This window comes from Dermacentor silvarum, chromosome 11 (genome assembly GCF_013339745.2).
Source record: "Dermacentor silvarum isolate Dsil-2018 chromosome 11, BIME_Dsil_1.4, whole genome shotgun sequence".
Lineage (NCBI taxonomy): Eukaryota > Metazoa > Arthropoda > Arachnida > Ixodida > Ixodidae > Dermacentor > Dermacentor silvarum.
In genome coordinates, this window is record NC_051164.1 from 25,553,590 (window position 1) to 25,567,689 (window position 14,100).

A 14,100-nucleotide genomic window follows, 5' to 3' on the forward strand; every position below is an offset into this window, starting at 1 on the left:
ACCGTCTCTTATCTCCACACGGCTGTGACCTTTGTATGCGATAGGCATTCGCCACTCAGTTTCAATTGAAGCGATAGACCGCACTTTCTTCGCCCGCTGGCTGCAGCGGCTACGCTTGCTGCCAGCGTTTTGACAGCCGTTGTCTGCGGTCATTCAGTGTGATCTATTCATGTTTGCTTGTGCGCGATAACACCACGCTTGTCAATTCAGTTAGAAAGCGAATGTGTCCAAGTTTATGCGGCCGATAAAACTACTCTACTATCCCTACTCCGAATAGCTCTCTACCAATTTGCTATCGCAATTGATGCTTCGCCTTTCGGGCGAAACTGCGACATTTTTTAATATATTACACTACAGTCATTTATTCAACTTTGTGTTGAAATGTACAAAATGTGGCCACGCAGTAATGGCCAGGACGCGTATTTCTATTTGCGCCCACGTACAGCGCTCGACCGCTGGCGCCACGCTGCGCCGCTCGTGCGTACCATGTTTCTAGCCGCCGCCGTTGGAACGGAGGAGGCGTTGACGGAGAACACGCTGGGCTGGTGGTGACTAGCCTGCTGTTAGGGGATCGGTGGTATTCCTAAATAAACGCATCACTGTTTGATGATCCAAATATAATCTCACTATCAGGGAGGGAGCAGTCTACCTGACTGGAGCAGTATTTTTTTATTTGGGGTGTTGCTACGCTGCGCTCTGCAACACCCCAACGACCGCCACTTCGCGTCGGCGCCCGGCACCACGGCTTCCGCCGTGGCACCGGGATTCAACTGACCGCGCTGGCAAACAGAGAGAGAGAGAAAAAGAAAAGCCTGATATTAAAAATAAAATCTAGCCAAAGCGGGAATCGAACCCGCGTACGCACAATTCTGGAGCGAGCGCCGTAACCACTCAGCCATACAGATACGGCTTCACGGCTTGCATTCATGCGAACCACATGATTGCGGTCGAGCGCCCTCGGCGAAAGCAACCACCTAGAAACGCGGTACGCGCGAGCGGCGCAGCGTGGCGCTAGCGGTCGAGCGCTGTACGTGCGCGCAAATAGAAATACGCGGCCAGGACAGCCAGCAGGATTTGCATACAATATGATGCAGATCCAATGCACTACCTTGAATCGACATGAGGCGAAGCTTTCACGCAACGCTCAGTTAAACTCTAGAAAACTAACTGCAGTGTTTACAGTTGTCCTTAGTTCACCCGATGCAACACGTACTCATAGGCAATGTTTGCTTATACACCGCACACATCACATAATGAAACGTATACCTAAGCACGGTGAACTCACTGAAACGTCGGCTCAGTAAGACTTCGAAGTAACCATGAGTCTCAGTTCGTTTGAGCCTGACTGAGTAAAATTTTGGTGAATACGAGTAAGACCAAGCTCAGTTGAGTAAACTTTTGCAGTCAGGGAAAGCTCATCCGAGTGTAATTTTAGTGAATATGAGTCAAAGCTCGGCAAGTAGATTTTATTGCGATAGCAATTATATGGACACTCCGAAGCGGATTTCTGTCGTCGGCGTCGTCGTCGCCGTCGCCGTGAGGTTCCGTATGGCGTCACCGGCGATGAAATCGTCGCCGCGCTCCGGATGCTGTTTGTGCGAGTGAAATGGTGCGAGGGACGCGCGCTTTCACAGGGAGCGAACGCACGTCGGAGAACAAACGCGCGTTCTGCGCCGTGCTCCCTGAAGGGCTGCGTCTCTTTCCTCGGTTACAATCTCCATATATATAGAGCAAACGCGACTTCTTCCGTGGCGCGAAATTCCGTGGGGGGACGGGAGGGAGGGAGGGAGGCGACGTTTAGCTGCGGCACCAAATGCGTATTTATATAAAAACGCCGCGCGCGTTCGGTGCGAACGCGGGCAAAACGCTGACGGCGTGCGCGTTGCTGGTGCTGCTGCATGTTCAAGTTTATACAGCTGATAAAACTACTATCCTTACTCCGTATAGCTCTCTACTCATTTGCTATCGCAATTGATGCTTCGCCTTTCGTGTGAAACCGCGACATTTTTTTTTTTTTTTAATGATGACTAGGCTTCAAAATGGCTTCACGTTTCTGCCACAGGAGGCCGGAGGACACACTCAACGCTTTGCTGCGGACAATGTGCGAGCAACGCGGCCTCGATTCCCCGTCGCAGCTGGTGGCTGACGTGCACGTGTGGCCCGACTTTCACGGCAACCGGTCGCCGGTCGCCGATCCGAGCATGCGGGGCATGGCGAGTACATAATCTTCGTTTCCTTCGCAGCTGCGTACCGCGGCACTTCTCTCAGATAGCAGCTGCTAATGTTCCGCTGACTACATTCTGTCTATATCTTTCTTTTAGAGAGAGACTGGGACAGTTTATTGAGTACAGGTAGCATTTCGTACTTCATAATGTATGACAGGTTGACTGCGACAGAATCAGCAACAAGAAAAGGGGAAAGGATGTACAGAAAGCCATGGAGGTTATCGAGAAGTATCTGTGGTTGACTACCCTGCTAGGGGGGAAGGGTTAAGGATATTCAAAGAGAAAGAGCGATACGAACGAGGTCAGCCGAGTACATACATAGTCAAGCGATAGCAATGGTAAAAGGAACCGTCCGAAGGTTTGTTATGCAGGTCTGTGGACCTCACGAACTTCAGTAACACAGATATTGCGTTCAGCGCGCCGACCCTTTGGCAGCACTGGCCTCGTGCTTTTCGTTCTGGCAGTGGACAACTGTCCACTCTCTTAAGGCGTACACGCATCACTTGCTTCTAGCAGCATAGCGCGCTCGTACACAGATAATGTGTGGGAGCGTCTTGCCAAAGCTGCATGTATCCCATGTAGGACTTCCAACCATTTCAGTGAAGAAGGCGTAGGAGCTTGGTAAATGCGATGCCGAGTCACAAAACGGTACAAGATGCTCTGTTCGCGCCATGGTAACCGATGTGGTAGATGTTGTTGTAGATCACGAGAACTACAAACAAACATGGCGTGCCAATTTTGTGTCGACGTGTCTGCTACATTAGTGGCCAAGTTCGGGTTGACCTCACGCATCAAATTGATTACTTGCGCTACGGGTGTTGTTAACTTGGCTTCCGCAGTCTCCTCACCGCTGTCATGAACTGTCGTGCGCTCAGACGCGAGGTTTGCCGCTAGCAGGAATTTCGCATTCGTAAACGCTGTGTCAAGGATATGCAGCCGCTATTTTAGATATACAGAGCGCGTTTAGTTATGTCGCTGTACGTTTCAGAGCACCGGCGCTGAAAGCTGGGTCGTCGTTTTTTGTGTGTGTGTGTGTGTATTTTGCGGGCTTCATGTAAAGCTCGAAACAAAAGGGTCACGTGTTAGATAGCGCTGGAAACACTGGAAATGATTGTTTTTGAATGTGTTCTAAAACGTAGTGTTAACAAAACAGCCTCAAGCTTTATCATTATGAAGTTAGTCACTTAGTATTTGGGTAGGAATTAATTATGAACAACAAAAGTAATAGTGGACGCGTCTTAGTAAAGGAAAAGGTATAAAAACGCGGCAAAGAAACTGTATATCAGAAATCCCCTAGAATACTGGAGCAAGTGCGATGATAGTGAATAGCTGGTAGCTTTGGCAAAATGCGTTGGCCCTGTCGTTTTAGCACAATAATGAACAGAACCTTCGGTTCTGCCTATTTTCATTTATAATGTTCTAATAAGCACGTTTGTCTCCACTATGGCAAATCGTCATCCGTGTGGCAACTTTAATGCGATATGCTCCACTTCGGTGCTGCCTTTAGACCTATTACTTCAGATCTTGATCTATTATGAGTGCCTTTTCCCTGTTTTTGCAAATTGTAAATCTTGTCGGTGTATATTTACATTAGCTGGTGCCAATAGGAATCATGTGTTCCCTAGTAAATAGCTCTAATTGCTGTGGTTTAACGTTAGGTGGGATGAATATCGAGTGTGTATACCTATCTTGTAAGTAAGACATGAACCTACGCTGGATATTCTTTTTCGCAGATAAGTGGGCTGACACTGTCGGCTGGTGAAGAGGACCTCGCGAAGCTGTACCTTGCTACTCTGCAGGCACTTGCGGTGAGTGAACATAAAGCTTTCACAAGAAAACGTGTAACAGCCCTCGTAACATGCGGATATGAAAAGCGAATTGGGATGGTGGAACTTTTTTCAGGCAGCGTTTCCATCGTACTATGATTAGAAAAACATATTGAAAACTCAAACATTTGCTTTCTATGCCAAACATTTACTTATTCGCTAAATTTCGTGAAAATAAATTAAGTAATTAGAAAGTATGATACCGTGTACTGTGGGAATATGTGTAAGCTATAACATCACGCGTTTTCTTTATTGCCTTGTCCGAAGGAGCGTCAGTGCACCACATCGCCTCAGCGCATTTGCTGTTACAACTGCGCCGCCACGGCTTCATCACAGCACGGCCTGCACCAACCAATCGTAGTTTCTACCTGTCCTGCCACCTTCTTCCTCCCGACCCGCCCCTCTCTCTCTCATCGCCATCCGCACACACACCTCTCAACAGTGCACTCATACGCAGCCGCCACAACATCCAGACCCATCGAACGTATAGAAAACGTCGCTTTAAATATGACATCCCCAGTAACACTAGAATCGCAGTAAAGTATAATCGGCAGTAGCCCATCCAAACCACCAACCACATCATTGAGATCACCAAATTAGCTTCACTTGAAATGTTTAAATCTGGTAACACTTGCATGCATTCAAGGTCATGCTTTCTGCACATGTTTAGTCCTACACGTTGCTCGTCAACATACGCAGCACTCCCGGAAGCACGCGATTGTCTTATCGGTGTTTCTATGTACTGCGAATCTCTTCAGTTGAATGTGCTCCTTTGTTGACCAACACGGCCACCATCCTTTGACGTCGCTCCGTGCTGCTCACCCTGGCGCATCTGGTAATCGCCGGCAAGTCAGAACTGATACGGCAACGGAATTCAGCTGGCGGGACGGGTTTATTAGTGGCACGAGCAGCGAGTGGCACTCTTGTTTTACAGCGTAAGCTCATAAGTATGGGCTCATTCCAATAGCCGTTTCGGTTCGCGATGATGCCGCCGGCGGCGTTGGGCCGCCGTAACCGCTATCGCCGGATATGCGAAAAAAGTACCTGTTTCCAGCCGGGATCGAACCCGCACCCGATGCGTGGGAGGCATATACTCTACCACTGAGCCACGCAAGCGCTTTCTATCGGGCAGCGGAAATTGCCCTAAAGGCAAGCGCGCAGGGGCAGACGATCTGAGCCTCCGTCAGTATGGTGGCGCCATCTAGGTAAGGTGCCTGCAAACGCAGCGTGCGCAGGCGCAGACGACGAGATGCGATTCAGACGAGGCTCGCAATGAACGTGCTTCCGAGCTGCCGAACCTCCACCAGTATGGTGGCGCCATCTAGTTAAGGTGCCTGCAAACGCTGCGTGCCCGACATGTAAGTTGCAGTTGTAAGGCTTGATCGAGCTCAGCAGACTGCTGTTCAGAGAGCATTACAAGCCGCAGCTCGCCGTCGACGCTGAGCGGACCGTTCAGAGCGTTCTCGTCAAAACGAGGCAAACAGACTGCCGCGAAGCGCTTGCTATGTTGTGCGTGGTGCCCAAATTGGAACTACTCTTGAGCCGCTCCACCAGCTTATGCTATGACTGTGCTGCGTGTATTGCGCAAGCCTATGACTTTTTTTTAAAGAGCTACTTCCGGTCGACCACCGACTTACAATTTGTGCGAAATTCAAGACTCGTTTCCCAATTCAAAATAATGAAAAATAAAAACTGTGCGAAATCGATTTTTTCATTCAATGTTGGTGATAGATATGACATCAGAGCATAAGGGCAGTTACAAATTGAGTTAGTTAAGTGACCGGAATGATTATAAAATAATTAGAAATCACTAATTGTGCTTACGTTCCATTTGTGTGGCGGTTTCCCGCCAGTTCCGTTCATTGGCTCCTCTGCGTTCGGTTTCCCGCCCGTTCCGTTCGCCATAGAAGTAGACGACGAGAACGCCAGGCCAAGGGTTGTGTACCGTCGAGTTTCCGACGACGAGGACGCCGGGCCTAGTGCAGTTTAGTTTAGTGTACTGACGTTTACATAGCTTACATCATGAATTCACCAGCATTTTGTGTGTCTGTGTCGTACTTCACTTTAATAACACAAAAAGTTAACACTAGGAAAACACAAAGTCAACTCAAACAATACACCAGGGTACACCAACGCCGAGGTGCGACAGTCAAAGATTAGGGTCATTTCTATTTTTTTTCTGAAGAAATTAACCCAGTGCGACTTTTCCAGATGAGGACACATAAAAAGACATGACAGGGCAGGCGCTGTACATGACAGACAGCGCCCGTCCTTTCACATCTTTCTGTGTCCTCGTCTGAAGCAGTAGGGCTGGGTTACTTTCTTAAGAAAGAAAACCTAATGCATCCCCAACTAGCCACGCAACGTGTTTTGTTAAGTGACGGGTCTCTGGCGGGACAAGAACCACAAGAATTGAAGAGTAGTATTGTGGGATCGGGCGTGGGCGTGGGCGGTCTCTATGCTGGCGTTGTGCAAATAAAGAAGCTTTATTAACTTGACACTCGTGACGAGGTAGAACTGAACTCATCGCTACTAAAGGTCAATGCTACATGTTTACGCACCCCTCTCTGAGTATGCCACAGTTCAACGGCTCTTCGTGGCAGACGTGGTCTGGACCCCTGCAGTTTTTCTTCGAAGGCAATGTCACTGCCGAGCCCGTGAAGAAGAAAATCCACTTGTTGACGCTGTGCAGTGAGGACACCTATGACATTCTGTGTGCGCAAGTACAGCCAAGCACTTCAGTCGTAGTAATGCACACCACGTACTCGTCGCAGCACTTGAAGAACTCTCCGACCTCAGGCCATCAGAGCTGTACAGCAGAGCAATATTCCAGAAACGTGATTATCTACCGGGTGAATCTGTGAGCGACTACGTACCAGTGCTACATAAGCTAGCTACATGCTGCAGCTTCTGTATGCGACCACCGACAATAGCAACGACGATGATTCCGATAACGACAACACCGAATGGAGAGAGGACTGTTGCGTCAATGTTGATATCAACACCTACACCAGTGGCTTCGGTGGGGACTTCGACAGTTTTATCATTGAGAATAGTGTTTGCGACCGGTTCGTGTATGGCCTACGTGGTGCAAATCTCCAGCGACGGTTAGAGGAAAAAGATCTCGCCTGTAACAAGGTCTTTGTAACAGGCCTGCCTAAAGTTAACAAGGCTGCCACCAGTGGAACTTACGGAAACGCTACAAAACTACAAAGCAAGACCTACTGAAGTTGCGTCAGCACTGATGGCGCTGTGATGATTGGCACAATCCGAACACGTGGAAGTCCGAGATAGTCACGTGTAACCAGTCGAAGAAAAGGACCCATCGAAAAGCCATACAATAAAAATGAAAAAGCTAGAAAGAAAGGCTCACAGCATTTCTGTGGAGCCACTGGAACAACGCCGACCTCAGGACCCGGTCGAGCAACAGCTGTCCACGCTTCGTGACTTGGACGCTACAACAGGCGAGCTGAGTGCATTGAAAATCACAATCTCAGGCAGTGTGAATGGTAAATTTGTGACTTTCGTGGTCGATTTAGGCGCGGCTTGCAGCACGGTTAGCTATCACACATCTTGCGCTACCTGGTTCAAGAACCCGCCCCAGCTTCAAAGGACAGATGTTCATCTTCCCATATGGTGAGCACAGTCTCTGAGTGCTCGGATCAATCATGGTGACTGAGTGCCACAAGGACACGTCAAACAAGTGGCCATTGCTTGTAGTGCAAGGACCTGGTTGCAACCTACTGGGACGCAACTGGTTTGAAGCACTGGGAATCGCAGTGACTCGCATTCATCAGACAACCGTTGGTGTCGACCTGACACAGTTGCTTCAGAAATATCATACTGTGTTCTCTGAAGACATCTCAGCACACACAGGAGCACCAGTGCACCTGGGGCTGACTAAAGAAGCGAAGCCCAAGCTCTCGAAGGCACTCCCTGTTTCATTTGCCGTATGCTCGGCAATGAAGGTGCCCGCTCCTGCAAGTAATCATACCCTCCAGTAATTGTGTGGGATTCTCGTCTTCTATGATCGTTTTCTAGAACAAGGACAATTCCCGAAATGGGAGTTGCTCCAGAAGGACGTTCCTTGACGTTGGGAGCCAAACACCAAGAGGCTTTTGATGAACCGAAGTAACTCTTAATGAAATGGACTGTCCTTGTTCACTATGATGAGAGCAAGCCGCTATTCATTTCTTGTCATGATTCACCCTTCGGTGTCGCAGCAGTGCTAGCTCAAGTGAACAATCCGGGTTGGAAGGCACCGATTGCTTTCGCCTTGCGGACCTTGGGTGCTTCAGAACCGAATTACGCTCAACTAGGTCGTGAAGGACTGGCATCAGCGCTTGCACAACTCATTTTCACAAGTACTTCGCAGGGCGGAAAGTTATATTCGTGACTGACCACCAGCTCTTGCTAGGAACAGTACGCCCTCAGAAACTAGTGCCTCAAATACTGTCTCCGCGCATGGCTCGGTGGTGCCTAAATCTTATAGGGTACGATTATGAGCTAGAATATCGGTCATGGATACGGCATAAGAATGCGAATGGGCTCAGTAGTCTACCATTTCCAGAGTGCATTGAAGAACCGCATGCTCCAGCCGACACGCACTTATTCGAGGCTCTTCCATGACCACCTCTTACTTCGGAGCAGTTAGCCACCTTGACTGAGAATGGCGAACTTCTCTCGAGAGTCTACACTGCTCTTCAACAAGGCACCCTGAACCGGCTGAAAGGAGAAGACTTTAGTCTTTTGCCATTCCGACATTCCGCACGCCGATATTCCCAGAATGCTTCCGCGTGTACTGACTGCTGCATAGACGTTTGGAGAAGGTTCTTATAGCTGTACTTGCGAAGAAGTCTTGCGTTCAATGCCGTAACATACACTGTTTCACATCGAGATGATGTTCGGTGTTAGCGTTCAGGTATTTATTGATGGGCTTGTCACACTGTCTGCCAAACTGCGGCTTTCGTAGTCCTCTGAGCTGGTCAAAATACATCGCTTCATGATATAGCGCAACTGTTTCACTGCTTAAAGCCTTCTCGCTATCCGGGAAGCTGTCTGTTTTCTCTGTGACAAGCCGCTTCACACGAGGAGAAAAGTTTGCGGATAAGCCAGCCAAGCCCGCTTTTTAGTGTGTAAAAGCATTTTGTGACGGTGTTAATATTTGCGGCTTAACACAGCTTGATAATGCACAATATAACAGCCCATGTAATTATTCAGTTGATACCTACGCACTGTGGCATGATCGAGCATGAGCCGGTAAACGGCTTAAGCGAGCACAATTTATATGATTCTTCTTAAACGTAGACGGCTTTTCTCAGCTGTATACGAATGCCTGGAGCGTCATGTGATGGACAGAATTTTAAGCGTTGAATCAAATTCCGCGTGCCTCCCCAGTGCAAGCGCGAGCGAACAAGTGTGGTGCGTTGCATTTGCCCCTTAGTCGCGCTAACCGGGGGCTGTCAACAACCCATCTGTCGCAACAACGTTATTCGAAATCGTAAACATTGTGTTTTGAACTAGATTACCTCTTTCGCGTAGTCTCGCGAATACGAGCGAACGGCAAATACCGGCCTCTACGATTACGGCCGCTTTAACTTCACCTAGAGTCCTTGCATGATGAATAATAAAAAAAAAACAGTGGTATTTTTAGATATAATACATAACCCTGTTTTGTAAACGCGGCAGTAGACAAGCTTCAACATGTTGGTCATATGGGCGTGTACATCCGCATTCCCTTCCTCCTTTTCCATTGTAGTTTACGACGCCACAGCAAGCTTTAACTCAGACCGATTTCTCTGGCTTTCTGCGAAGAGTGTCTCCTGCTTTATATGAGCTATAGAATTTGTTCGAACATAGCCGCAAATTATTAAATATGACTGAGCATAGTTCTCGAGAATTGTACGTCCCGCCAATATTTACCGATCTGGCTGATCTGCTTGGCTGTCATATCCTTCACCATGGGAATTTGTTTATCAAGGAGCCCCTTTGGTACCTGTGCCACCTGTAATTGAATTGAATTGAATTCTGGGGACTTACGTGGCCAAGTCACGTTTTCATTATGAGGCACGCGGTAGAGGGGGACTCCTTATTCATTTTGACCACCAGGGGATCTTGACCGCACCTCGAATGCGCTGTACACGAGCGTTTTTTGCATTTCACCCCTATCGTAATGCGGCCGCCGCGTCCGGGATTTGATCCCGCAGCCTGTAATTCGCGTTCGTTATCTTTTAAAGGGCCACTGTGTCCGAATACAGAGTCAGTTTCTTTCACTGCGTAATGTGGTTTGTTCGCAGTACGGGACACGCCACATCATGGATGCACTGGCTGACACGGGTCACTCGGTGTCTAGCCTGCTCATGTGCGGGGGCTTGGCCAAGAACCCACTCTACGTTGAGCTGCACGCAGACGCAACGGGTGAGTCAGATACATGAAAACACTCGCAAAAGCACTAGTTCAATGTCAGCGGCAGGTTTTTGTTAAATACCGTGACGCTAAGGGGGACGTTAGACGGCTAGTACATTCTATGTGTTTCCAATGGGTGTTCTTATAAACAAGAAACTAACGATTTGTGTCGAATGAAGAAACACCAGCCCGGAATATGCCAGTGCTCACTGGGGTGTCACAGCGGCTATGGATTTCTACTAATGCGTAATTGCCTACGAATGCATTCTCGCCCCCTTTTGTTTTATGAGAAATTCACAGTGAATGCTGGTTCAGCAGAACAGCTACCCTGCTGAATAGCTAATATGTTGCAGAAATTTGAATAAATTCCGTGGGTATTCACAAGAGCAGCGATTGATTTGCGCAAGCCTCCTGCATACTTTACAGCATTATCACGTGATCTTGTGGCACTACGATGGCTTCGAGGTCCACATCGAACGCTAAAGGCAACTGCCAGCATGGCGGCTGAGCTGCCATACAGATAATGGCCGTAGCCACCAGCGCAAATTTGATTGTGTACAATGTTTACAGGTCCAAAGGTAGTAATATGGCTGCCCTCTGTATGCAGGATTGCCGGTGTTACTACCCTCCGAGACAGAGTCGGTGCTGTTAGGTGGCGCCATCCTGGCGGCTAGCGCAAGCGGTCGCTACTCTAGCGTCACGGAGGCTATGCTTCGGATGGGTGGCTCGGGCAAAGTGTTGGCGCCGCGTTCCAGCGAGCGGCGGTTCCACGACGCCAAGTACGCCGCTTTCCGTGCGCTCCTCGACTGCCAGCTACGTCTGAGGGAGATCATGTCGCCCGGCGGGAGACCACCGTCCTCGTGTTCTTGACCTTAGTTCATTTCTACGACCTCAACACAGCCCTCTAACTCGACATCAAGAGGAAGAATACCAATGCGCGGTGTCGACGGAGGCCTACTTGTCGCTCAGTAGCGAAGTCAAGCAAAGAGACCTTTTTTCTTACTCGCGCGGGCGGCAGATATCTTCGTGATGAGCTTATTCCAGCGTTATTCTACATTCCCAGTTGTAAGTGGTAAAAAAAAACTAAAAAGAGCGCAAGCAGTCTGAATGTGAATGCTTTATTATTTGGCATGCGCACTCCCTGCTGCTTCTTTTCTAATATGATTTACTGCCTAACGTACTATATCTGAGTCTGATAAGCAATGCTATTTAGGCGTTACGCTCCTGAACGTGTTCGTGCTTACTACGTCACAGCCTTTTGTTCTAAAGCAACGCGTCAGTGGGTCGATGCCTAAGTCACTCTAATAATTTTGTAGTTTCATGTTATCTGCGCAGATTGCGTTACCGCTATAACGAGCTAAAGTTGTTACAAAAAAGCGTATGTGTACATGTGCTGTAGCCACTACTGACTACGCCACACATACTACACATGCCTAGCCTTGCTTCTATCTCCAACACACTACGAGGATTTTCATTGTCGTTAATTTCACATACGTCTTTTCTACCCAGTTTTTATAATATTCTTCCGTCTCGTCACATTGCTTGCTATCTGCTACATGAGGCCACAACAACTTCCTATTTGCGAAAACAAGTAAAAATATGTTCCGGGATGCGATTCTAATTGGATTGTCATTGGTGCCTGCTTGCAGCGATTGCACGCTGATTCTTGGCGTGGCAAGCTGTTTGCTGCTCAGCTGGACAATCGTGAGGGCCAACCACGAATGGCGTAGTAACGCTTTCTCATATAGGTTTCAGGGAAAACCGGTTCTATTGTTTCTTGAGTGCTGACGTTGCTTAACATTCATTGCGGTAAAGTGATCCTCCTTGAGGAGACGATAATGTTGGCATTCATAAAACAAGCGCCTGAATAATACCTTTTCTCGTATTTTTTGGCAGTACAAATAATTTTTCCTGTAAGAACAGATGGTGTGGTGGGGTGATGTCGGTGATAAACCAGTTTAGATATGTATGGGCGTAAAAGTTGCTCTTAGAGGGCGAGATTTGTAACAGGAAAACAGCCGTTTTATGCAAGTAGTGGTGTCTATTGCAAGGTGAAGATTGGAATGTGAAGTAAGCTTTTCAGCGCAGTCAAAAGATCCATGCACTAACCTACTTGGACTATGTAAATCGACAAATAGTTTGATGATTTTTTATAACGAAAGCTGCCTTCAAATGTCCACTGTGTATTTGCAGCATGAACAATTTACGACACTGTTTGATTTTACGTGATGGTGCGCCAACCAATGCCCACAAAACTAGCGCTCGGAAATTTCAACGACCGTGACATTAATTATCAGTCTCTGCGACTAAGTCGTTCCGGTGATGCCTCCATGAGCGGAAGTTAGGCAACATTGCAAATAATGACCATTTTGATGTACCCGTTCAAGGAGAGTACCTCTGAAGTAAGAAAATTTATATCTGACAAAATAGAGCATAGCTTTCCAATTGGTCTACTGGTGTCATTAATTCCATGAGTTGATTATGTTGAAATATGACATAAGCAAAGGCACCCAAGTGTCCAATGACGATTGGCCGACGTGCTTGATGCAGCCTTTTGCTTATGGCTGCAATAAAGCTAATTTCAGGGAAGAGCTCTTCTAAACAAATGGCTTTGTCTGTCGCACTTCTTGGCACACTGCACACAATAAAAACGTTCTGCGCATACCTGTTCTCTACAAGCTACTTCATCTATGCACAAAAACATTGAGCGTGACTTGAACGAAAGGTGTTCATTACTTTGAAAACTCTGTGCTATTCGTTGTTAACTCACACAGCTCAGTTGAAAAAATGAACCGAACCACAAGACGGTACACGAAAAATACTTCATGCACGATTGCGATGTTATGGTTTGTTAGGTTGACGAAATATTATAAATATAATTATTTCTGTATAGGTATACATTGCCATATGGCAACAAACATGTTGTACATCTGGGAAATGCTGCGGGTGCTGCCGCAACATATCTAGACAATTCGTGTGAAAAGGCGTTTTCATGAACTTTGATTTCACGAAATGTTTACCGTCAGGAGCCGAAGCTACTCAGAAGCACACGAAGTATGGGCGAATGACCCTGTATAAACTGCGTGGTGATATTCATCTGCTGTTGACGATAACCAACGGACCAATAATCTGATCAGAATAAACAGAACTATATTATCGCCATGCTGTCCCTGTCATTTATTCCTAAATATAAGTACACAAATTATTCAATTTCTGAATACTTGTTTATTTATTATGTAGGTATTATGCCCTCCTGGTCAACAGTCACTCTAGAGGGAATGTAGTATAAAAAGAAATGTCAAGAGCATGGCACAAAATTGTGCCTACGTATACAACGTCAAATAAATTTAGATACGGTTGACGGAAGAGAATTTTCACAACAATATTTTACCAATTATCAACATTTGTCGTCGCAATTTTATCGGGTCCTTGAATTGTGACACTTTGATAGCAATTTCAATGTCTTTCGGTCCACAAACTTTTGGGAAAGCGAACACATGTAAAAAATTCAATCTATCTGCTTCGCAATGTTAAATCCCCCGTTTTCATGGCAGACAGGGAGAGGGTGGAATTTTGCAAAGTAACTTGCATGACGTCCACGATACTAGAGTACGCATGCGCTCATAACAGAAACAGACACTGTT

The 14,100-nt window shown here is 47.3% G+C and overlaps 1 protein-coding gene across 1 annotated transcript in view; it reads left to right on the plus strand.

The window, feature by feature from the left end:
- The window catches only part of LOC119433801 (FGGY carbohydrate kinase domain-containing protein-like), a 58,558-nt gene extending 44,947 nt beyond the window's left edge, over positions 1 to 13,611 (plus strand). The window contains exons 9-12 of the mRNA XM_037701060.2: positions 2,063 to 2,213; positions 3,959 to 4,033; positions 10,348 to 10,468; positions 11,064 to 13,611. Coding sequence (XP_037556988.1) covers positions 2,063 to 2,213; positions 3,959 to 4,033; positions 10,348 to 10,468; positions 11,064 to 11,326 — 610 coding nt within the window. The 3' untranslated portion in view covers positions 11,327 to 13,611. The remainder of the gene's footprint in view (positions 1 to 2,062; positions 2,214 to 3,958; positions 4,034 to 10,347; positions 10,469 to 11,063) is intronic.
- The last annotated feature ends 489 nt before the right edge of the window (positions 13,612 to 14,100 follow it).